Source organism: Falco naumanni, chromosome 12, assembly GCF_017639655.2.
Source record: "Falco naumanni isolate bFalNau1 chromosome 12, bFalNau1.pat, whole genome shotgun sequence".
Lineage (NCBI taxonomy): Eukaryota > Metazoa > Chordata > Aves > Falconiformes > Falconidae > Falco > Falco naumanni.
In genome coordinates this window covers 4,515,270-4,542,056 of record NC_054065.1, presented here as the reverse complement: position 1 = coordinate 4,542,056, position 26,787 = coordinate 4,515,270, and the positions used below count along the sequence as shown (strand labels likewise).

At 38.4% G+C, this 26,787-nt stretch overlaps 1 protein-coding gene across 6 annotated transcripts; it reads right to left on the bottom strand.

Annotated features, from left to right (window-relative positions):
• Positions 1-717: 717 nt before the first annotated feature.
• On the bottom strand, positions 718-26,385 carry SANBR (SANT and BTB domain regulator of CSR). 6 transcript variants are annotated; one of them, XM_040611799.1, is made up of 21 exons: positions 26,073-26,385; positions 22,724-22,889; positions 20,686-20,872; positions 17,342-17,435; positions 15,436-15,674; positions 14,516-14,574; positions 13,564-13,724; positions 12,589-12,675; positions 12,342-12,452; positions 10,219-10,342; positions 9,882-10,034; positions 9,503-9,648; positions 9,043-9,142; positions 7,875-7,907; positions 6,179-6,278; positions 5,665-5,759; positions 5,523-5,551; positions 5,352-5,425; positions 4,245-4,333; positions 3,779-3,870; positions 718-2,749 (listed from the first exon to the last, which is right to left on the bottom strand). In XM_040611799.1, the coding sequence occupies exons 2-21, from the start codon at positions 22,871-22,873 to the stop codon at positions 2,713-2,715; spliced, it is 2,160 nt and encodes a 719-aa protein (XP_040467733.1). In that variant the 5' UTR covers positions 22,874-22,889; positions 26,073-26,385; the 3' UTR covers positions 718-2,712. The 6 variants fall into 6 exon arrangements, with proteins under 6 accessions (XP_040467733.1, XP_040467734.1, XP_040467735.1 ...); XM_040611800.1 differs by lacking the exon at positions 7,875-7,907; XM_040611801.1 differs by lacking the exon at positions 12,342-12,452.
• Between the last annotated feature and the right edge of the window lie 402 nt (positions 26,386-26,787).

Sequence of the window (26,787 nt, the reverse complement as noted above, 5' to 3'; positions counted from 1 at the left end):
GTCTGTACACACAACAAGAAAAGGGAACAATGTTTTTTAAAAAAATGGATTCCCTTCTGGCAAAGAAAGAGACACGTCAAATATGCCCATACTATTCATGGATTTATGTTTACAAACTGTGGCAATCCTATGTCCACATTTTTCCTATCACATCTTATTTTCTTGGAGCCATTACTGAATTTAAAAATCTGGCCCTTCCTCCAAGATTTCTGGACATCAAGCAAACAGGCACAGCTTCACAGTGTAGAGAGTTAAAGTACACATGACAGTAGGACTGCAGACATTCCAGTATACCAACTGCACATATATGGGACATCCACAGAGCAATTTCCAGAAACAGAATCATGGAAACTAATCCTATTTACAGATCTAACAGACTGTTTAAATGGTATGTTCAGCACTGCAGCAGTGGAAAGCTAAGTTAAACATGTTTGTAACATAGCTTAGTTTGAGAGTTTGCATACTTGGGTCTCTTGTAGGTCAGCTCACTCATGAACTTCTAATCCAGCTTCAAAACTCAATGCAGATAAAAAGTCTTTTAAGTCCTCATAGATTTGGAGTAGCTCTGCATTCAATGATATCCTGTTCTTCACAGATAAAAGCCTGTACCATGATGCTGCAATTTAATCACAAATACATGTGCATGACTGAGACCATCAAACATTTACACACTTGGTTCTTACAAGTATCCATAAAGAACTCACACACTTCTTAAATTAATAACATTTATTTCCATTAAACCAAGACAAATTTTCAAAATTAATACAAGATAAAAATTCAAGGTGGTTGGCAAGGGGGAAAAAAGACAGACTGCACATAGCGTATGTTATTTTTATATGCTCAAAAATATTTTTGAATAAAACAATACTGGCACACAGAACTGGCATTTTCCCACAGAAAAAAACCAGCAGAATTCTCCCTTCTCTTCTAGTCAGTAGTTCTATGAAAACTAAACACACATACATGCAGCCTGCAACTTTCATAGCAAAATTTACCATAGGAATTTGGAACAATCCTCTATCTGAAGTCACAAAATTGTAGCAAAACACTTATTCTACTGCATTTTCATACCCAGTGGATTTTATAAGACTTCCCCTTTCAGCAAACAACAATCTGTTTTCCAGTGTTTACTGTAAGTGCTTAAAACTGCATTACTACTTGCAAACAAGCCTGAGGCATTAATAAAGCCTGATTTATTTGAAACAGATTAAAGCACTCCTGCAAAGTTACCACTCCTGCCTCAAATCAAAGCCATTGAAATCCAGTTTTGCCTGTTTGTTTCATTGGGCTCGGAACCTGCTGTAACATTAGACAAAACACACAATAAACAACATTCATTTTTAATTGTTTCAATAAAAATCTTCCACCTTGAAAGCAGTGTTTTCAAGTATTGCTATCCTAGTCTTCTAATGCCTACTGAAAATCCTCAAGAAACAAGACAAATAAAAAAGTCTGAATGGAGAGAAGAGTGCATTTAAACAATGATCTCCCCCTCCTTACCCCTCCCCACCCTCCCACCCAGGATCTTGCTGACTTAATTCCAAACTCACAATTTATTGTACAGCTGTGGCCTGGAATAAGCTTTCCCTGAGCACTCTTTCTACCTGTTTCAAAAAGTCAGAATGTGTTTACTTGAATTCAACCATTATTATTGCCATTATTGCCATTTTCTTTGCTAATATGCAACGTATTTTCTAGGCAAGTTATTTTATTTGGTAGCCCTGGATTTCACACGTACACAAACTTGTATTCTATTGCTCCAAATACAGAACTTGAAAGTGCATCTGACTTCTAAACAGTATTATTCAGGCAGGTTTCAGAAAGTAACTAGACCCAAAAGATCTACATGCACAAATCTTCATAATGATACATCTCCATTGAAAGATGCAGAATTAATAGCATATCTGTTCAGAAATTTAGTGGCATAGCATCATTAAGAGACAGAACTGCTTTGCGTCCTAAGGTCTGGATATTAGAAGGGAACAAAACACTGTATTGTGCAAGAGGAATCAGATATGGAACAGGAATGGGTGTTTATTTCACATCCAAGTAAAGCAAGCATTTCACGTGCAAGATGCAATAGTGCATCATAATGGCATTTATATAATCTTTGGAGGTCTAGTCTCTACCTGCTACCCACCTTCACACGAATGGGAGTTGTCTGATATACAGAAGGAAGCCTCAGAACCGCATTAAAATTTTTGCTTAAACTAGCCTAAATCACAGGTATTGTCACAGACTTTAAATGCAAATCCCCAGAGGACTGACCTAAAATGTACCATCAAATACTACACAATATAAATACACTAGGCGACTTGTGTTAATGCTGCTGACTGTATTCAGAATTCAGTAGTCTTGCTTTTCCCTTTTCAGTATTTCTAGCATACTAAAAGGCATATTTACGTCCTCCCCATAAATAAAGTTAGTCTGATAATTTAACTTTGTAGATTTATAAAATATTTTCTATGCAACTTAACACAATAGCCTAAAAAAGCAATTACATTTAAATTTAAGAAATAGTATATTTACAATTAAAATAAGTACAGACCTTATTGGATTTGCATTAATTTATCACACAAAATAATTTACAGAGCTTAAAGTAATAAATAAGTCACTGGAAAGCTTTCAGAGATGTGCATTCTCCGTATGTCAGGGTGCAGTACGGTTTCAGGAAGCAGTAATGAATTCTGGCTAAAGTTTTTTCATCAGTCTTTATGTAGGACGGCCTTGACCAAAACGGGATTTTGACCTGGATTAAGAACACATAAGAAATGTATGTACATTATTACTATTAGAATTTTAAATTATTGCCCAGTCAGCTCTTTAGTACAGTATTTGTTTGAAATTACTTTCACATTAGAATGTCTTCTGAGAGAAGATAGCAAAAAAAAATAAATCCCTCTCCCAAAATCTATTATTGAGAAAGTTGCCTTTCTGCCAGGATACCTGTACCCACAAACTACATACTCATACAAAGGTACACAAGCTGGCAGAACTGTGATGTTGTAGAGTCCTAGAATTGTAGGACAGTTTGGGTTGGACCTCAAAGACCATCTAGTTCCAACCCCCCTGACACAGGACTACAGAAACTAAGTCACATGCATATTTTTTTGACAGAAGTAAGACCTGTGAGGAATTTGTCTGACAACATATTTGAGGCTTCCAACCCATCCCTTAAAAGTTGGTCAGCAAGTCTGCTATAAGCTTCAGCTCAAGAGGCTTAGCTGCTGGCCAAATTATGAGCAGTTCTAGGCTCTACACCTGCAGAGTGTGCCAGCTTCTCAGTTCATTTTTGGTTTACCCATTTAAGGGGTACAAGACTAACAGGCAGTAACGTAGGTGTTTGGTGTGTGGGTGTATTTTGGTTTTGTTTTTGGAAGCAGGCCAAAGAATATGCTAAAGAATCTTGGCTAATGCTTTTCCAGTTATCCATAATTTTGCAAAAAACTTTATCGGGAGCAGCAGTCAACATCCCAACACAGAAGCAATAAAGCTGTTCTTCCAGCATGGATACAAGAGTTTCATTCTCTTAGCTCTAATTTGACAAGGGAGGCTTTCACACCATATATGGTGTGAAAATATGGTGAAAACCATACTAAGAGACAAAATCCTCTTTAATTTGACAAAGAAAGTTTTCACACCATATATGGGTTAACCTGCTGGAGAGGATGCAGATTCAAAACAAGTATATGAAATGAGGCATGTTTTTCTGGAGACATCCATCACCTCCCCACCTGAAATCCATGTTCTGCTTTTCCCTTTTATTTTAAAATCTTACCTGGCATTCTTCTCAGCATTGTTTTGTCGTGCACTGACCTGCGCTGAGGCCTTTATCTGAGCTTCAAGTCTAGAATAAATGCCTCCTGCATACTGGAATATACACACACAAAAAAAAAAACCACCAGGTTTTGACATTATTCCAATTTAATCAGTGACTTTTCATAAAAATCACTATATTCAGCAGAACCTATAGCATTCCTTGTTTCATTATCACAACGCAGTACTGAAAACTGTTAAACCCATCCTATTTTCCACACAGAGCTTTTTAAAGACAGTAAATTTTAAATACTATTTTAAACTATTTTCCACCAAAAAAAATGCTTGGAACAAAACAAAGACTGATAAAATTCAGTTGTTGATCTTAAGTATTGAATAGATGGTATTTTCATTTGTGTTACATATTTTTGTTAATCAAGACTCACTTCAATTCTGTAAACACTACATTGTGATAGGACAAATCTTACTTCTTTGCTGTCCTTTGACTTGACTCGATCAAGGTCTCCCAGTCTCATTTTTATCAAGTGCCCTGTAATCTCAGACATTCTTCTCTGATCTGTCAGAAATAAGAAAGAATATTTAGAACAGAGGTTTTCCTTACTACTGAATACAAAGAAAGAAGAATTAGATGCACCCTTTAGTGATATTGTATTTGTAAAATTAGCTTTCTTTTCAGCTTATATAAAAATCTTGAGCAACCAATGCTCATACATGCAATGTAGCTATAGCAGTGTTCTTGGCAGAATCCAGATTCAGCTTGAAACACTACATCAAGATCAAAATCTGTGGGAATGGTTTTCAAAACAGCAAAAATGCACAACAGTCTCAGGAAAGATTAAAAAAGGTGGAACAAATAAATAGAAGTTCAAATAATTCTAGTCAGAAAGACTGGGAAAGAAATAGAAGTGAATGTTTATCTGCACAGACAACAAATGGCACAGGGATGCAGGAAAAAATAATCATATACTTATATAGTCATCAGATGACACAACTACAATCTCTGTAGGCTATGTGCTGACATTCTAAATAAAAAACATAAACCATGCTAACAAACACTTATAACGCACTTTTTTTCTTTTTTTTCTGCAAACTTTGAACTGCTTTCCAATATTTTCCAAGACAGTAGGCCCAATGCCGCCCATTTATTTTTCAATCCGTATGCAAGACTACAATATATAGTTTTATGCTGCGGATTTTCTTTCCATTTTCCTGCCACAAACATATCTTCTCCTGTAGAGCAAGTGAAATTGCTAATAAGTGCCAATCAAATCCTAAAGTAATATTTTCAAACGGAGTTCTTAGCTGTATGAACATTTATGTACACTTTGGAGGAATCAGAGATTGCTGTGTGGTTTGGATATGGCTGATTACTAATGATTAGTCTGTTTATTTCCAAATAAGGAGCAACTATAAAAAAACCCACCCCAAACCCTATTGCTATATCTGAGATTGAATTCAACCTAAAGGTTTCCAAGTAGCTATATTTTAAGAAAATTAAATATTTCTTATATGAATTAATTATTTTCTTTGCATAATATTAACTTCATGAAAGCTAAACTCATGCAAGAACAGACCATCTTCTCTTTGAGCATCTTGATTGAATCTTAGTGACCTTGACGCATCCCATTTGTTCTGCTGCATACTCACGCTGGTTAGAAAAGAAAGATGTACACCATGTTATCAGTAACAGTTTACAAAAAGGGTCATACTAGAATATGTTCTCAAGGACTTTGAAAATTACTTACGTGAATGGAGATGCATCTCGGGAACTTGACTGTTGAAGAAAGAAAAACACATTAAATATGTTTTGAGATCAAGTTCAAAACTTAAGAGAATTCCTCATTATTCAACCCAACCAGAGAGGCTGGCATCACAGCTAGGATTTACCTTATCAGATGGCTTCTCCTTTTTCTGAACACTAGGTGAAGAAACCACCTTCTTTGGGTGCTTGTAGGATTTCTTTAATTTCTCCTTTCTCCCTGCTAATTGAAGAAATATCTACTCATATAGTCACAGATATTTCGATTTTCTCATCTATACAGCTACAAAAGAATTGTTTCTCTCTACTTCTTTACAGAGTAAATGAACAGGCTATTTCCATTTTGTTAAGTGTTGCAGGCATTTCAATAGTTTCCTGCAAAATACACTCTTGATCAACTCTGAGGACATCTCACACATGAATAGTTGCAGCTTTCCTTGTTTGTCAGTGGGTTTTGTGGCACTGAACAGTGGCGTAACTATGTATCTAAACACAGAAAAACTAGAAATGCAATTCAAATAACATTAGTTTTTATTTATTTTAAAAATGTCTAATCTTAAAAATTTGCTTACAGAAGAATTCTGCTGCCTTAAATCCTTATCTCTAAATACCAGGGAGGATGACTGTAGAGACATGTAGTACCTGGTTTCCTGCATACTTCTTCTTCATCCCCCACTTCATCCTCAGTGACCTCTGAGCCAGTGGTATACTCCTCTTCTTCAGATAACAATGACTGCTGTTTCTATTCAACAGGAGTAGAGTGCCACAGATTATATAAGTGAGGCTTGATTCCTATTAAATAATACATTAAATCTTTCTTGAAGGAGCGGACTTCCAACGTGGCTCTGTAGCGATGTAACTGCATGCACAGTTAGGTCTGAGAACATTTTTCTCAAATGTTGAGGAAGTAATTTGAAATCTTTGCTTAGAATGTTTTAGTAAGTATTTGTATTTCTGTTTCTTCCAAGTGGTCAGACATTGTAGGAGGTTGCCCCTGGAGGCAGTAGAACCTCCACCTTCAGAGATACTCAGGATTTGACTGGCTATGACCCTGAGCAAAGGTGTTATGGCTTTGAAGCTGAATCTAACTTTGAAGTTGGCCCTGCTTTGAGAACAGGAGGAAATACATAAGATGACCACCAGAGATCCCTTCCAACCTGTATTATCATATGATTCAGTGTTTACTATCCAGTGCATTGCTGGCTATATTAGTTTTCTAATTAATAAGAAAGTTTGTTACAGTAGCAAATGTCTGAGCTAGCCACATAATCAACTAATACAGGAAAGTACAAGTTTATGAACAGTTATCTTGAGGCTTGCTGGGTCTTGCAAACTGCCTGAAATTGCTGAGACACCCAGTAATTAAATACCACAAAGCATGCATATCACAGTGCACTACAAATACATGCATTCTGCACACCTGAGCTACCTGCATTAATAATTTATTGCAAGTTGGTCTGGAATATCTGGTTGGCTTTTTTTCCTGTGAACTCACCCTAACACCTAAATTATTTTTTTTTTCTTTCTACCTCTTACACATCATCATAAACTATGGGCTCCAAGATGGCAACAGATGGGGTCACAGTGAATAGTTCCTAACTGATCAGCACAGAATAATGAAAATATTAAGGAATGTGATGTTTACATTGTTTGAATACACACATATATCTTTTAAAATAAGTGATAATGACTACTTAGTAATCCATGAGAAATGATGACACTTAATATGAACTACAAGTCAAAAAGATTAGGAAACATGTTTTTGCAAGAAGAATGATCTTACTATAGGACACTAGGAACATCAGACTGCAACACAAATCCTCAAGAGTGACAGAGGCAAACTGCTGCTCTGTAGCATTTACATACAGAAATAGTAAATAATGTATGTAAATGATACATCCTATGCTACTGGAAGAACAACTGCCCATTCTCAGCATTTGGCTAGGCCCTCAACTCCAATAAAAGGTTTTTTTGCAATGAGGCAACTTAGACAAGCCATCAAAGAGAAGACCTTCAAAAGCTGATTTTGATGATTTACATTTTGGTCAGCCTAACAAACTATTAAGAACTGATGCATGCAGTGCCAGTCCATTGTTTGTTGCCATTTATAAAAACATTTAAAAGGATTTTTTTAATTTTTATTCAGGCCAAAGTAGTACTTCACGCATACTTTATACTTTCTTGTAAAAAGCGTTGCTATACTGCAACCTCCAAATTAAAGCAAAAGAAAACATATTTTTCACCCAATTAATTAGAAAATAAGACAAAAATCAAATTTAGTTCTCTGCCAGTGCTGAGGAGCAAATATTTAAAATTATGAAGAAAATACTTTACTAACCAGCTGTAAAGTCCAGTTCTTCAGAGAAAGAAACTGTAGTCACAGAAAGAGAAAGAAAAGCATGGAAATTAATGAAGTAATAATAACTAGAACTTTAAAAATGTGAGTGGAATTCTAAAAACAGAAGTGGTATGTACAGCAATCTACACTGGTAACTCCTAGAAGGCCCACTCCCGTCTGCAACTATAAATTTTGGTGGAACGACTAACCTCAAACAGGTTATGAGCCACTGACCGATTAAATGCAGTGGAATCGGTCATGCTTTAATGTGCCTAACTTTAGCACTAAAAATATTTACAGCTGATTTTAATCTAAAAAAGCAGTCCACTGCAGGGTGGGGAAGTTATGTACCAGATGGTTATGGAGTTTAAATCCTCCTACATTTACTGCAGGAGAGCTTCTGCTCCTGCTTGAAATCCTCATGGAATCAGCAGACACTATGCTACTATCAGGATTGTTGAGTTAGCAGAAGTTCCACGAAGGGTGCAGAACTTCAAAAACATCTTTGCATGAAAGCTCTCTTTAAACCAGAGGTAGTATTATAAACAGTCTGGACTGTTGACAATCTGACAGACAAGTGACAGCATTCTGTTGACCTGACATACACGTGGTAACATACATGCATCATAGTTCTGGAAAGTAAAAACTTTCACACACTGGGGGAAAAAAAAACCCCAAACAAACCCAAAACAAAACCAACCAACAAAACAAACCAACAAAAAAAATCCCCAACCAAAACACAACCCAAGTTACAGCTCTTGATTTATGGACTCTCTTGCAAAAGCTATGTGGACACACCCAGATACATCAGGAGGCAAAACAAAGGTAGCAATCATTTGAATATTTGCCAAGCCATGCATTTTAAAGTATGACTGGATCCTTAAATATCAGCAGTTTAAGAATGGGGTGGAAAGCAGAGACATAGAGAATTGCCTCTATATGATACACAGAAATATTTCCAGCAGACAGTAAAAGTTTTGCCTTTTCACCAACTAGGTATTTTGCACCTACGCTAGCCTATGCTATCCTGCAATGCTCAGCAGTGCACTACTTCCTCCAAGAATGTATGGGTTTTGTTTTTATTAAAAGTTGTCTAATGAATTCTTCAAAGTACCCTTGTAGGAATCCTCATTATCAGAAAAAAGGGGGGAAAAAAATTAGCACTCACAGCATTGATTTCTCCAGTTTTGGGACCCCACGGCGTATTTGGTTCTACAAGCACATCACATTCAATGCCTTTTTCATCACAGAGCCCAATGCCAGAATCACTTAAAGAGAAAGATGTGAAACGAAAGTAATTTTTTCTATTTCACAACTTTAGAATCAGTCTCTCTTTACTCATCAAATATCAAGAAAGAAAACAGACCTCCAAGTCAGCTACGTATTTTGATAAACAATCCGTTAAAACATAAAGGAGTGAATGCTTATGGAGGATGAATGACTAAATGTCTGCTTGAAGCTTAAAATGAAAAAGTACTTGTTCTTTTCCCAATTTCCAACTAAGCAATCAAAAATAAGTTACCTTTAAAAGTCCTACGTCCCATTTCAAAATGTAAAGAAATTAAATGTAACGTGCACACATGTTAAATGTTGAAAGCTAAGTTATTTCAGTAACACAAAATTCTTACCTATTCTCATCCTTAGTGAAAGGAACAACAATAACATCTCTATAATGAAGCAGATCATTCAATATTTTAGTAGTCTGAGATGGCAAAGCATCTCCGTCTTCATTTCCTGAAGGTAAATCAACCATGTGATCCCTCACTTGGCAGCCCTGCGATACACATACACAAAAGATCAAAACCTTGAGTTAATACAACAAACTGATTTCAGTAAGTACCATAACAGATTTCAACTTTTCAGTTCTTGTTTCCAAAGGTCCTAGCCTGCCCTGGGACACTTCAACAATTTACAATCCTTCTTTTGAAAGAGATGTATTTTCATAACACACTGTCACTCCCCCAACATGTATCACACACTTTTAAAAGTGAGCTAGTATTGAAGTACCTTTGGGAGGGTTGTAGGATCAAATCGAAGAACTTTTTGGTTACAACAGGGATATACTCCTGTCGCAGTCGAGCCCAGAGCACTTACTACACCTGGATAAAGAACTGGCTGCAAATGGTACTGGCAATGGGAGAATTCAGTACACAGGAAAGACTACATTAGAATAAAAAGAGAGATAATGAGAGGTAATATTAGCTACAGAAGTAAAAATTTTGCACTACAAAGAATGCATACTAGGCTTTGTTGCCACATATTTTCCAAACTGCTTTAATCCCTGCCTTGCTCCCCCACAACATGCTATCTACAGACAAATAAATGAAAGTCAAAACATACTAACTTGGTTACATCTCGAGCAGGTCAACCAATTGACAGTCCCCCAAAGACGCCAATAAACATCCCTCCAGGATTTCAATTCCTCATGAAGGCAAATTAAGTACTCATGCACTTCCCAGGTTTTGTCTCTGAAAAAGCAAAAGGTCAAGCTGCATACAGACTCGCAACTCTGTTTTGATCCTGCCACCAGAAAGGTGAGGCAAAGAAGGAGCAGAGCAACACATGCTCCACTGGTGAAAAGCCTACAGAAGAGTTCAGAACAAGAAGGATACAATGTGGGACAATCATTACTAAATTCAGACCATGACAGAAGAGCCTATATTCTTCTGCAACATCCTAAACTTACTTATAACAAAGAGTTACAGCTTGATTCATCTCAAGCTCCACATCTTGCAAATTATAAACCAAGATAAATATCAAACCTTTTGGAAATCAGGAGAACCATTAAGGAGAGGAAAACCCAATACACAGAGCAGAAGAAATCAAAATATGCACATGCAAACAGACAAACTCAGTCATATTGCAGTTTTCTGTCTTTAAAGCAATATGTTGTGCAACAGAAGCAAAGTACTACCATTGTATTTTATTTTAAAAGCCAACATAATGTTACTATGTATCTGCAACACAACAGCAACTATTCAGTTGAGAATTAAAGTTTGAAAATATAAGATTGTCTTTTTGATGAATACATGTATCTGAGACTTCCAGTCTTAAAAATACAGACCTTGTTCCTTCCTGGTGATAAAATGACACACGCTTCTTCAGAATCCAAAAGAGAATATGCAACTTGCACCGGCGCATGTTATCCTTAGAAACAGCAGGTACTGTTTTCCCACTGTTTTAAGCCCTGGCCTGAACTGGTTTTGGTCATATATAATACATCTAACCCAGACTAAGTGAGCAGTACTTCCAACTGGAAATTAATTCTAGGCACCACTAGAGGACCAATAAACATAAACCTATTTTTAAATCATTAAAGATAGGCTTGTATTAGCTCATAAGCCTGAATTCATTAGTGGCCAGTGTCACTTTGCCTAAGGAACAGTAAACTGATTCTGTTTAGAAAAGCTGTCACAAGTACACGAGGCAAATAATTAGAACCTAAATAATCCTCTGAGTAACTCTACAACCCTGCACATTTATATGCTAGGAATTGTATAGCAGCTACATAGAGTCATCTTAAGTGACGTAATACAGTTAATGAATTTCATGTGGCTAATCATCAATGATCCTAACAGGTCAGGACAGGGTCACAAGATTTGGTTCTGTTTAGACTGTTAGGCAGAACTTAATCGACACCTTGGAATTACTGGTGGGAGGTAACACCAAATACATGTTACCTTGGGAGCTGATACTGAACAGTGTTTTGGTTGTTCCAAATGAAATAGATCTGTTGAGAAAGGTCTCCTGTTATTAATTTCCCACCATCTTCCTTAAAAGGTGCATGCGGGGAGGGAGGGAACTGCAGCTGATCACACACTGATCTTCATTAAGAAGACAATCCAGCTATTCACAAACATGGATCAAACAGACAGAACTGAATTAACCATTTGTGCCAAACAAATCAGGCATACATATAGAATGGGTCCTGGGAGCTCCCCTTTAGAACAGAAAAACAACTGGCAAGGTTTATTTATAGTACTTTTTAAGCAGGCTGCATATTTGATTTGACAGTACAAAGTCAGTCTAGAAAATAACTCTAGCCTTTCTTTGCTGGCAGAGATGGGTCCATCGTTTAATAACAAACCTTGTAGAAATGCAGCCTTTAATTTAATTTGTCATCAGTTACATATATCTTAACACTTTTTTGATGAAAGAATTAGTGAGTATTTTCTGTTTAGGGCAGCACAACCCAAAATAGCCCTCCCAGTAATCATGGCTGTAGTTTTTCCATTTCCATTCAGCAGCAGCACCACTGAATGAGTTTCAGAAGCACAATATGGTAATCACCCCTTTTTTTCCTTTTGCTAGGTAATGTAAGAAGTTGAAATGTTTCATACTGCTCTTCATGCATCTATAACTTCATTTTGTAAGGTATCTGGTAATTCCTAAACTTTTTTGTGTTTTGTAAAATCACCCAAGATCATATAGTTGAAGAAAGGTTTTTAATATATATATATTCACTACCTTATATGAACATAGACAATATTCCCATGTTGATCTATGTTGATTTTTCCTGGTACGCAAGGAATCCTTCTTTCAGTTTCTTTAGTTAGCAGCTTTTTACATAAGCAACACCTAGATTATTTAAAAAAGAAAGAAAGAAAGAAAGAAAAGAAAAGAAAAGAAAGAAATAAAGTACTGGAGTAAGAGCAGGACTTCAAAACACAGGGACTGTCCTTGCAACTGAAGTAGTAATATAAAACAGCCATACCTGTATAATGTTGCTGCATTTCCTCGAGAATCTGGATTTAGGTACTCCGGATCAAACAGTCTCTCAATCTTCTTGCAGAAAAGTTTACTATTAATGACAACAACACAGCTTATCCATTAGAAAAAACTGAAAATTGTTTTAGGTATAGTGAGACTAACAATTATATTCTGATGATAAACAAAGTCACCACCTTTCTCTCAGAATCCAGCTTTTAATATGATTTTCCTTTAAACTAAACTGTTTGGGTAACTGGTTCCTGACCTGGTCATCTCTCATTTTTACACAGATGTGAAGAAAGGGATCCCTTAAATTTTTTTGCTCTATTACGTTGCTTGCCAATATAAAATGCCAACTTCTACCTTGACTAAAAGACCTTCTATAAATGAATACTTCTGTGAAATTACACTGAACTTTTAGAATTAAAGTTATGTCTTCATCCCTACTGATTAAAATTCTTCCTTTCTTTCACCTTGCTTGTCTGTCAGTCTGCCCTCCAGTAACTGGCCCTTATCTTGACACTGACTAAGCTGGAGTCCTTATGAAATAGTACTCCATCACGTCTATTCAGCCTTCCAGCCATCCTAAATTCTACATCTAAACGTCAGAGTTCACAGGACGCTGAAGCCAAACCATTCTCTACAAATTAGGAGCATGTCATCCCATAAAAAGTTCCTTACCCTAATCCTGGCTCCCATGTGAGAATTCATGAATAATTTGTCCATGCCACACTTCTAGTACAGCCTTTCCTTTTGATCCTTTCCTAAAAAAGCTCTTTGCTTTTGCTTATAATTTTAATACAAAATTCTGAATACAAAATTCTGAAGTAACTTCATGATATTGTGTTAAAGATACATTACATGAGAATACGAATTGTATATATGTCTCACTTGAAACCCCACAGTGTCTTAGCTGTTCTGAAAAATGATCCAAAAGCCTGACAGCACTTCAGTAGTGTATTACAGGGCAAAAAGTTACCTCTTAAATTTGTCTCTTTTGTCCTTCAGCTCTTCCAATTCATTGTGCGTGAAGAGATCAGCAATGTGTGTAACAAGATTAGCATTGATACAATTCATGTTACATGGTGTGGCTACAATAGCATTCATATTTTTGTGACAATAATGAATACATTTTTCTACCTAGGAAAAACAGAAACGTTAAAAATAATGGCAAGGAATTCTAGACAAAGCTATCTCAAAAGATGTACTAATTGCTTCTAAATTCTTATTTTTTTAAAGTCTGGTGTTTTGGAAAACTATTCCATTTCAACTTAAAAATAAAAAACAAGTCTCAGATTTGTCTAAAGCAGACTCTGATTAACATGATTCTGTGTTAGTTTATGTTCTCCTCCAAAAGGTTTCTACAGTCCAAAAAACAACTCCACAGATGTTTCATCTTCAACAAGTGGTACCTTCCAATTGCTTGTAAAAAAAGATCCATGGTACACATTATACATAGTATTGCCTGGATCTCAACTTAAACAGCTATGTTTACTGTGTATTTAATGGTGGGTCACCCCAATGACAGAACTTCTAACAAACATTTTAACTAACAAGTCAGTAGATATACAGAGCTGGAGAACCATATCCTAGGCGTGTCATTCGTGTAAAAAGGATACAAAACAAAGGTACTCATTCATTTAATAATCCTTTTTGATAAAAAAGGATCAGAAGTCAGCTACTGATGTTATTCTAGATCAGTCATCAGAAAGCAAATCCAAGATCCCACTACCACATTTAGAATTAATTTACTCTAAGTTTTCTTGCATTAAGTATTCTGCAAATATTAGATTACTGCACTGAGTAAGAAAGGTGGTAAAACTCACAGAAACAGATGATGCAATGAGAAGATTTTGAAACAGCCAAATTATAACAAACAAGCTGGTAATTAACTTATGGCAGAGAATCTTTCCTTCTTTCTTAATACTTACTAATGAATCCATCTTCAAAAACTCAGAGGAAATAAGAATTGATATCACATTTGATGGTTCTAAAAGGCAAAAAAAAGGTTGCTTTTTTTTACATAAATCCTTTTGATAACTTCATATCACACCCCTCCCTCTGCATATTTAGTATCTGTTTTAAGTATTATTTGACCAGTCAACCTGTCCTTCCATCTTCCAATGTATAGAGCATTTTCCATCTTAAGAAACAAAGTTTTGATTTGTCATTTAGGTGGCCAGAATACAATTATAACAAACCAGAATTTATAAAAACTGAACAAGGTGGCTTCATAGGGATACAATGACTAAACAATTACACAACAAGATTAACTTCCATCTGTATCCATCATACCCAGATGAGACTTCGCTTAACATAACCTTTGCATTGGAAGATCTAACTCTATCCTCTCCGTTTATGTTTTTTAAAAATGGTAGCAAAGGCTTATAAAAAAATTAAAAACTTGCCTCAGATTCATAAAGGCAAAAGTTCTTCTACCATTGGATCAGACTGCATTGAAATTTTAGAAAATATTGCAATTGTCCCAATGGTGAGGCGAGGGCAAACAAACCAAAACCCAACAATCATCAGTATTTTAAAACTACCACTCTGTTCTTGTTCAAGTCTGAAGAATCTTTAATTTAAAACACCAGACCCCAAAATATATTAGACCTTTTTCACTGCTTCAGCTATCAAGATGTTTCCTCAAAGCTGTCAGTGTTGACAGATCAGAGATTACTGCCATACTGACCAGAGAATCTCTGTTGCAACACTTTTCTAACAAATTACAGGCTTCAGCACACCAGTCAGAAACAAAGAGACTGGGGCTGAACTGTATCAAAAACATTAGTCTTCCATTATCACAGAACATAATGAACCTACAACAAATGATCTACACACATTCTTTTACCTAAAGTTGGCATTTCATTAGCTTCAGAATCTTTAGTGTTCCTTTTAACGTATCTTATCAACCAGTCGAAGATGTGAACGTCACAGTGCACTGAGATGTCCACCTCTTCCCAGCGCTGGGCATCCACTGACAGATACTCAGCAAAGTATTTCATTTCTGAAATCAAAAGGTCTCGAGGACACACAAAATCTTCTTTGAGGTTTTTTGCTTCGTCACACACATGGATCACCATATTTGGCCTCAAAAAGAAAACAAGCCACAAACCAAATTAGCACCATAAGCCAGTTAGAACACCAAAACCAATCAACAAAGACCTCATCTCCAAATCTGGATCACACATTGCAAAACTGATGTCACTAATGGGTTTTTATTAACAGAAGCAAACCAAGTTGCAGTTATTAACTATTAATAAAAAGTATTAATAGAAACTACTGTCAGATAGCAGTCAGGTGAAGAACACAGATCCATATCCTCTGACACATAATCAGTGCAATTTAATTGTTAAGAGACCAGAAAAAGAAGATTTCTAACTCCAGTCACCAATGCAGTCACACCACTTTGTTATGGGATACTAGTTGAATTACACACAGAACTTATTTGTTCTTTTCCTTTTTCATTTTCTTGAAAAAACAGGCAGAAATATATTCCTAAGTTACTGAGGCACCCAAGAACCGTAACAGCATACAACAGCAATTTTTGTGTGTAGAAATTAAAATTTTTATTGTATATTAAAACATCTGTTTCTTAAGAAAAGGTCATAGCTAGAATCAGTAAATGCTGCACTACAAAAAGATGGTTACTGTTAGGTTTCAAACACACACATTATTCTGTGTGTGCTTGTATAGTATGGAAAACTGAGATATGATAGCACAAAAAACAGTCACATGCATGGCTATTTGAATTTGTAGTAAAAAATTTCATTTGCACTTTTCATTTACAGCTTTTTTTCCTCCTGTTTTCACATAGGACAAATCTATGTTCACAGAATTTAATTTTTTTTTTATTAAAATGTTACTGAGCATCAATATTGTTTCATTCCTTTTGAAATCAGGTTATGTTTCCCATTCTCACCACAGCAGCAATCAATCACTAGGAGGAATGCTATGGTCAGATTTTAAATAAGCTATCCCTATTGCACATGAGAAATTTTTGAACTGTCACGTTTTCAGCTGAGATAAGAGTTAATTTTCTTCTTGGTAGCTGGTACAATGCTGTGTTTTGGGTTTAGTATGAAAATGATAACACACTGAGGTTTTTAGTTGTTGCTCTGTGATGTTTATGTCAAATCAAGGACTTTTCAGTTTCTCAGACCCTGCCAGCGAGAGGGCTGGAGGGGTACAAGAACTGGGAGGGGACACAGCCAGGACAGCTGACCCAAACTAGCCAAAGGGATATTCCTTCCATACCACAGAACATCATGCTCAGTGTATAAACTGGGAAGGGTGGGGCTGGCTGGCGTGATCACTACTGGGGCACTGGCTGGGCATTGGTCAGTGGGTAGTAAACAACTGTATTGTGCATCACTTTTTTTTTCCTTCTGGATTTTATTCCTTTTCCCCTCTCTCGTTTTCATTATAATTGTTGTTTTTATTGCATTTTATTTCAATTATTAAATTGGTTTTATCTCAACCCACAAGTTTTACCTTTTCCCCCAGTTCTCCTCCCCATCCCACCAGGGAAGCCGGGGAAGTGAGCGAGCAGCTGCGTGGTGCTTAGCTGCCAGCTGGGGTTAAACCACAACACAAACCAACCCCTAGTATTTCTGTAGCAATGTAAGGTTTCAAAATTTCTTACAGCATTTATTCCAGCTGGTTTCTTTCCGACAGTAGAAAAATACGAGCAATCTACACAGTTTTCTTTCAGTTCTATAATCCTCTAGATAACAAACACATAAAGATCTTCTTACCCCTGTGTTTCATCAGTGCTTTCTCCACTTTTATGCACAGGACCTTTCTCGGATTCTGAAGAACAATTCCTTGTGGAGGTTGTGCTGGGCCTTCCTTAAATGCAAGGAAAAAAGGCTGCATTAGAACAAAAATGCCTGACCTTTTGCTGTCATGGTGGAGCAATGTTACACAACTAGCAACAAATCTGCTACCATAAGGGCTACTATATAATCCAAATTCCTGCTCTGAATGGCATGCACTGGAAACTCAGACCAGCGACGTGGCTGGGTTGCCCAGACACTTGGCTGCAAACCCAAACAGATCCAGTCTCTATATAGAGCTGGAAGATTCATGCAGTCTTCAGCATCTCCTTCTGGGAACACAACCCATTCTTTTAGCTCTCCTTGTCTGCTTTGTGGAATGTGGGTCTTAATACTCTGTCACATCAAAACTTCTGTTTTCAGGAAGCTTTGCTGCCAGGATATAACAACTTGAGACTAACTCCGCTTCCTATCCATAATGTGTTAGCTTTGGAAATAAGTTGTCTCCAAACAGAAGCGCAGAAGTCTCTTCAGGTGTGGTTTTGCTAAGTTTCTCAAACACAAGGCTTAAAGCAGCAGATTATATAAAACAAGACCAAAGAAAGCAGACCGTGAAATGTGTCTAGTCCTAGAGCTACATCACGTAGCTTATCCCAGCAATAAAGGACAGCTGCGCTCTAGCTGGAATAGATTATCTTCACAAATGCACTACAAACAGTGGAACCTGGACACAAAACCCAGTGAAGTCCAGGAGGTCTAGTCACCAAATCCAGAGAGTTCTGGGCAAAGGGTTAAGATAACCTCAGCATTCCAACACTGAATAACTTTTCTGACATTAATGAATTGCTGCAATCTGAAACCTCTTGATAATCTTGATTACAAATCATAAAGATCATTATCTTTTTTTTAACAATGGAAGTGCACATATCTGTCTCCCATTGATGAAAATCCATAAGGTCATGATTTTCCATGACTACTCCCTACCCAGATTTCTAGGAAGAGTTCCAGAAGCTCCTGCTCCCTCTCATGTAATGTAAGAGGCTGTACTCTTCTGAAGACAACTAAGATAGACCTCTTCACCTTATGGCTAAATCACTATAGCAGACCACCAACAAAAATTACCTGGAAGCTCCGTACAGTTCAGAACACAGTAGTTACAACCTTCAGGAAAGCAAAGTTATCGCACCAGAGGCAGAAGAAACAAAACTTTCTCCAAAGATACAGCCTAAGGCTTCACACAGTTAAGCCTTAGTAAGGCCATAATAGAGGGAACATGGTTAATAAAAGGGGAAGATTTACTAGGCAGACCTTCATAAAACCTTGGAAGGGGCTGGGTCAGCCACAGCCTCGAGGGCAGCCATTCCACCGCAGGCAGATGACCCCCACTAGTCCTAGGTTTTGAATGCAAGGTAAGATGACTATTTTAAAGGAAGGGCCTATACAAAAAAAATATGGAAGAGTTCTGTCTGCAAATATTAAGAAGTTTATTTTGAACATAGTGAAGTTGTTTATTAAAGGAAATAATGCTGATGAGAATATGCAAGACAGCCAAATTAACGGGGATGTCTGAACTTCACCATACATTTCCTCCCACCTTTTTTTTTTATCTTCCCCTCAAAGCTTATAGATCGTTTGACTTCAGAAAGTTAGTAATAAATACTTTGGGTAAAAGGCTATCCTATATGCTTGTTTACTGCCATAATATGCATTCAGAGGCAAACAGCAGTTTGCCTTATAATTAGGCAAGTAATAAAAGAGTTTTTATAACTCAGCCAAACCAGAATCCAGCTCGAAATTAATTTGGTCAGATTGCTTTTTCTTTCTGTGACTCATATCCACAAATAAATCCAAACATGCTCAAAATTCTTGATCCTAACAGTAAGCAGATGTGAATAAATCCACTAGGAAGTAATTAATTAAACAACAACAAAAAAATTACAAATAGGCTTTTCACAAGTCTCCAATTCGAAAATATACAAGAACCTCACAAATATTAAGCAGGTGAGTTCACTCCAGCCTGAGAAAAGGTTAATTAGCCTGATTTCATACCAACAAATTACATATCAACAGGAAAAATCATTTATCCAAACTTGCAGAGAAAGCAGAGAAAAACCTCAAGCTAGGATCTTGCAGTAGGCAACATTAGGGTACTTAACTGCATTAATACTTACTACATGTGTTACATTGTTAAAAAGAAAACATGCACTAATTGTCTAAAAAGTTCTATAAGCAGAGTTAGCTTGTTAACTGCTTACTGGGAAGCTACTAATCTTACAAGTAGTCATCTGTGGGTGCAAGAAGCATTTATTCCACACCATGCATGTAACAAGTACATAATTGAAAGCTGACTGGAAGCATTTTCAATCTAGATACTACATATATACACTTTTCAAATATCACCTCTTGATTGAAATTATTAAAAACAATTTATTCATTCTCCAGCAAAGGTCAAACAGCTGTTTTCCTTATGCAAAGAGAACAGTGACTAGAAGACTGCGTAATAACAGAGAACATATTGTTTAAACACGTCTTCTTAACACAGAAATTTATTACTGAAGTGAATTTCACATGCAATACATTTACCAAGTCCTACAAGGCACTGAAGACATCTCAGTCTACAATGAAAGTCAGAGAATAACTATCGCACAGTTAGTTACAACTTCATACAGGAGAAGTACTTAAGGAAATGTCAACAATATTTAATTGTGTTGTGATTGAAATACAACTGTTAGGACTGGCCCTCCTCTGCCAAATTACTGGGACACATAATTGAGGAAGACACTCTACATGCCATTGGAAGACTGTCTCGCATCAAAAAGTAGCTACACTACATTCCAACTCCTATGTAGCCATCTCGCCATTGAGCAGCATGGCAAACAGGGCTTTTAGCTGGGAGGTTAAGGGTCTGACCTCAGGGAATCACCTTCTCAGCTTGCTGCAGCTCTTCTACACAAAACTTTCTAGTTATTTTTACAGCACAGCTCAGCGAGATTGCAAATGGCTCTAGGTTTAACAGTACAACACTGGGGATAGAAAACCAGAGAGGAATTCCTCTCCCCACCAAGAAATCCTAAACAGAGGATTCAACTTAAGGATTTATGCCTTTTGGAAGGACAAGCTATTAAAAATGCCCAAACAAACATTGACTTCTCATCTAAACTAACTGGAAGTAGCTTCACATACGCATTATATTGAAACTTAACTTTGTCTTCCAAAAGATGAACAACTACTATTCCTGGGTGGACTTACCACTCAGGGCAGAAAAGCATGCACATACTGATTATAATCAAAGCCAATATATTTCAGAATGACTGAAAACATACCAGTTACAGTAACGGAATCCTGCCCAATAGCAGGCTCCTGACACTCTGTCTGTGTATCAAGCAAGGAGGATTTGATGTACGTAGCTAAAGTTTCCACAGGACTCCCACCAGCGGCCATCAGGGGGTTATACTGGTTGTCAACAGGTGAACTTCCACTGCCTTTTAGTTCATCAAACCTTTTTGCACACTGTCACAAAATGTAATGATACAACAATGAAGCAGTAGCTTTCAGTACATTTTTAATAACTGTAATTTGAGACAGATAGTGTATTTCATATATCTTTTGCATGTGAAGTTACAGATATTAAACTTGTAATGCTTCCTATTTAGTAGTATCAGGAAAGTACATAAATATTCAGTAAAATAAGTAAGGTTTACCATAATTAAATACTCTAATAGAAAAAGTAAGATAGAACCTGTTTCAACTTCTATTTCCTTAAAACCTGTGATTTTAAGCCTGAACTGCAAAAACAAAAGTTATGGGGAGAGTTTAAATTCTCATTTTGTAGCTAGTTCTTTTACCATAAACATTGTCAAATATTATTAAAAACAGTTATAGTAACTGGTTCATAATTATTACATGACTTCCCGTTCAATTCGAATAAAAGGGACTGGCAATTTCCACTGCAATTCTATTAACTTGCCATTCCTTGTTTTGATTAACTAGAAAGTTTTATCATTTTGTTAATTTGTAGAGATACAATGACAATTATGAGTTTAGTTCGGCAGAATCCCACACACAGGTAATTTACACATACAAGTAAATCTACTTAACTCTACAGGTGATTCTCCTGTGACACAGCTCATCAGGCTCCATTCAAGCAGCTGTTTTTATCTATTTATTTAGGACTGAGCTAACTGACATTGCTGCATGCCACCTGCCCCTTTGGGAGAGGTGCACACAGTGACATCCTTCTGATATTAACGTAGCATCTCAAATTTGTAACCATGCCCGTCTACTATATAGTAGATACATAAACGCACAGCTATAATTTACTTAGTTGCCTTAAACATGGATTCCGCATATTTGAGACACTTTGGTTTTTTTAAAACAGAGTAATCAGACATGTACTAATCAATCATATAATCTTAATTAATATGAGAGCGCTCACCAATACTTTTATAATTATTTTATTTGCTTAATGTGCACAATACTGTCTGCAAATTGAAAGGTATACAGTAGAAAACACCCCCCACCAAATGCTTTGCCAAGCACTTAAAAGGCAGTAATATTCCACAGAAGCTTCTACTCCCAATCATTCACTTTTATGTTCTAAATACAAGGTTACAGTGATGCCCAATAGCAATGTGAGCTGACACATTTGATTAAGTTTGCAAGAAAGTGAAGACTGCTGGCTTGTTTTCTTCCAGCTTTGCTGAATCACAAGGGCAAAAGGCATTTTCTTCTCTTAGCTTAATGCCCCTCAGGAATGAAAAATTCAAAATTCTTTTTTAAAAAATGTAAGCATTTCAACAGGAAATTCAGCAATCCAGAAAGATTAAGTATATGGAAGCACTAGGTTCTTCCAACTCCGACCAAGTAAAGAAAAATCTACATCTTGTAGAACCATACAAGTGGCAAGTGCACTCTTAACTACCCCATGGAGATCCGTAACTCATACTTCTTTACAAGTGCAATGACAACCATAGAAAGTTACCACGTATGCTACAATCTACATGTGGTTAGTTGGTACTACCATCCTTTCCATTAGAATCTTAGCTATGTAATTTGAAATATGTTAGCACAACTACCTTTTGTATTCCACTTTTTAATTTTTAATTTCCAGTAATATTTTCCTTATTCTATGTTAGTTCTAATGAAATAAAAAGGAGAATGTATTTCTTAATCTCAGTGTTCAGATTTTGTAGAAACAGGGTTTTTTCAATCTCCTGCTCATTTAACATTCAGTTCTTCAGGTATAAATTACTTCAGACAAAAAAAATCCTTTAACTTCAATTTCCCTCCCTCACCCAAATATGTTTTCTCCTTCATAAAGTACTGCTTAAAGTATATGAATTCTTTTATTAGTAAATTCACCTCTTTGGATGTATATCCTGGAACTAGCCTTGCCACACTGTCCCAGTTGATAGGCTGAGGAACACCAATGAGGGAACACAGGATCATATCCAAAACCATTTGATTGTTGTCATATGGAAAGTTATTGTTTTCTGAAAATCCACGACTCATCTTTGGCTACTTAAGCCTAGAAGAGAAAACATTATTAGCCAGTCTCACTGCACAGTTTGCTAAAGCTTAGTCTGCATTAACTGCAGCACTCCATAAATTACTATGGGCAATGTCTATCACAGTATTACAGTCAAGTACTAATGCTTTATTTGACAAAACTTACATATTCATGTCTGCATCCTCAAAACCCTGGGGGGAGGAGCAGATGTGCAAAACACACCAAAACCAACTCAGCAGCAGCAGGCACTACCCACAGTTTCTTTCAGCTGTCCATTTCCAGGAGGGATTCACACCCCTGAGCCCTCCAATACAAAAAAAACGGCCTCCCACAAACTCAGAATAAACAGCCTAAGCTACAGAGGGCCATTTTAATGTAAATTTACTTAAATTCAGATACACTTATTTGTTCCCCCAAACTTTCAGCTGCTCAACTTTGGTCTCCTCTTGCTCTGCCTATTTGTTTCGCACACCCGACTTCCACTACACAGGAGCCAACCAAGGCACCCAGCTAACGGCCATCAATAATACTTTGGAGCCCCACCTGGATGACTTCCAGCTCTCATCCTGAAGACTCGAGTTTCAAGGTGTCCTAAGGCACTCCTAACTCCTGATTAGCTGGGATGATCAGGGCCAAAACCCCCTGTTCTTTCAGTTTCAAGCTGAACACCAGAACGAAGCATGTAAGGACAGCAGTGAACACCTTAAAAAAAAGGCAGTTCTTCTAATTTGAAAATTAGTGGGGTTTTTTTCTTTTTCCAAATGGATTTTTTATGTGTAGCACCAGGGAACACAGTACCAGTTCAAAGTATTGTTTCAGCATATGTTGGGAGAAAACTGCAGGCATTAATCAAGGCTTCCATATTTGAGTAACGCACAGCAGAAGAGCTTTGTAAGGACTCATATTTGGAATGCACTTTGGATCTTTTCTGAAGTACCTTACACCGATCACATAAATCACAGAACTTAAAAGTTACATTAAAAAAAATTGAGTTATAAAGCAAGGATTACAGAAAAGTTCAGAGAAAACACACTTAGATGGTAGCAGAATTAACTCATCACTTGTTACTAAAAGCATACTACACACAGATGTTGCCTTTGCATCACCCTTTTTCTAAGAAAAGATGCTTCAAATATACAAAATAGCACTGATTTTGTTTCTGACTCTAGAAGCTATTCCAGCACTTGTTTGTTTTGTTGGTAGAAACAGAAATCACAGCTGCAAGTAACTGTCAGCTTTCATCTCCTGAAAAGATCAGCTGACTGAAACCATCAGAAAGAAAAAACTCAGAACCCACCAACACAATTCTTAGGTTTCCTATACTCATGAGATTTCAAAAAGAAGAACAGGAAAAAAAGCGCCACGAACAAAACACAGAAGTCCAATAGAAAGTGTCATACCTTTTGAACATCTAAATTAAATCTATTGCAAAGCATGCGAAATAGCCATTTTTAAAGGACAAAGATCCTTCACAGCCAGTATGAGCCCAAACTTTCCAACTCAGATAGATGCCTCTACGAGTTAAAGGTAGATCAGTTCCTGCAGGCATGGAGTCGTTGGAGTCCTTGGAGTCCTTCACCCTCACCCTGACAGCACTATCAAGTGGCCCGCTGTGGTAATTCTGTGGTGGAGACTTCTCACTGTCAGCGCACAGCCAAATGTCAGTATCAATTATATTCAAGCCACTGAATATCCACCATCTCCACTGTCATGAAAAGAAATAACCGGGCCAGAACACATCAGCACCAGTGGCAAACCAGCCTGGGTGGTTATAAAATACAAAACTGACTTCTTGTGCTACCTTAGATGCACATAGCAGCTGGTTTAAAAATGTCTGAAGGACATAAGTAAATGAGAGAGTATTGGAATCCTCTGGTCTTGCACCATAAAATATGCTTAACGAAATTCACATTACTAGCAATGTCAATATTCCATCATTTTAAGGACTATTTCTGTGGTATGATTAAGTCTATAATTTAAAGGAAAAAATGTTGAGTACTTTGCTGGTAACAAGTTTATGCATGCATCAGCATTGTGGACCATGAAGCAACTCGACCATGAAAGGATGACAGGTACGCTAAAATGTAATGAGATGTTCAGAGAGAAAGAAGCCTCTGTCTCTCAAATATTTTTTATTTGCTTATTCTTACATTAAAACACAGTTTTATGTATGCTGGTTACTGCAAAGATAAACAAAGCAGCGTATTAATTACAAGCATAAAGAAGTTAAGTTTTCTTCTTTCTGTTCTCGAAAGAGCATGGGACTCCTCTTTGTGGCTGTATACATGATATTTTAACATTTGCCTTTTTGTCCTTTAGCAAATCCTGACAGAAATATAGTTAAAGACACATGCAAGACTGTCTCGTGCAAGAATGGTGTGCTCCAGAAGAGCAGCAACATAAAGCCTGTAATAAATTGTACTGTCAAGAAACAGAAGGCAACTTCTACAGATTCTCTCCAGTTTGCTCCTGCAAGTAAAGCTCAGTTAACTCCTTCCTCAACTATGCAAACTGGAGGAGGGGGAAGTTTAGTTATTTAATTTTGACAAAGTCATTTGATATGCTTCATATGGAGAGATATGTGACTAGGATTTTTTGCTAATACATAAAATTCTAAAGTAAGGGGTGTAAGTGATTCCCAACACTAATATTTCATAAAACTGGTATGATTAAATAGTTAAATCACTCCGCAGGAAGTTGGTATACATTGCAGAAGTTCACCGCCTCATATAAGGCTGATTTTTTTTTTTTAAATTATTTAAAGGAAAGAATCCATCTAAACCTGAAGAACTGCTCTCCCCTCCCATGTGCATAACCTATGGGAAGGTAAAGATGGTGGGGGGGTGAGCGCGGGGTCTCCTGAGGGACCCTCAAACGCAAGGAAGGGACGGTGCAGGGCGAGGCGGGAAGAGAAAGAACAGCAACTTGGCTTGCGGTTTGCTTTGCCCGCGTACTAGTCAAAATAAAAACTAAACCCAGGTAATAAAATAACAAAAAAAGAAAAACCGTTCCCAGTTTTCTGGGACAAGATCCTACAAGTGCGAGCAGCTTCCTCACGCAGCGCCGGCCCGCTGCGGGGCCCTCGACAACGGGGCCCCCGCCAGCCACCCCAGCCCCCCCCGGCGGAGACGCCCCGCAGCCGCCGGGCTGCCCTCCCGGGGCCGCAGGACACTGTCCGGGACGCGCCAGGGCGGGGGTTACCTGGCGGGCCCCTAGGCGAGGGGCACGGCGGCGCGGCGGGACGGGCAGCGGCTGCTCCTCCTCAAGGCGCGGCCGCCGGGGCAGGCGGCGGGAGGGCGGCGGCGCCGCTCCCCTGAGGGGACGAACGGCACGCGGGGCGGCGCGGAGCCCGGGAGCAGCCCGGCACGGCCCGGTCGCTGCCAGCAAGGCCCCACAGCGGAGCCGCCCCGGGGCTGCTCGGCGCGGCGGGACCCGCGGGCAGCCCCGTCCGCCGCCAGCCACCGCGCCCGAAGCGCGGGAGACGGGCTCCCTCACACGCCGGCGCCACCCGGCCCCACCCTCTCTGCGGGCGGGGAGCGCCGCGAGGGGGGTGCCAGCCGCCAATCGGCGCCGGGCGGGGAGCGTAGCCCCGCCCCCTCGCGCCAGGGAGAGCCAATGGGGCGGCCGGAGGGCGGGGCTGCGGCCGCCCGGGCAGTGCGGGAGCGCCGGGGCGCCGTCTTGCGGCGGCCGTGCCCCGGCCCGCCCCGCCTTGTCGCAGTGCAGCGGCGGCGCCCCTCCCGCCGCGCGCCCCGCGTCCCGTAGCCTAGCAACGCGCCGCCACGGCCCGGGGGCGGTACCGGCCCGCCACGCCGCCGCGGCCGTGACGCCAGGCTGCGCCTCCGCCTCGTCACGGAGCGGTGACTCAGCCCGGCCGCCGCCCCAGACCGACTTGGGAGGGACCGTTACGTCACGCACG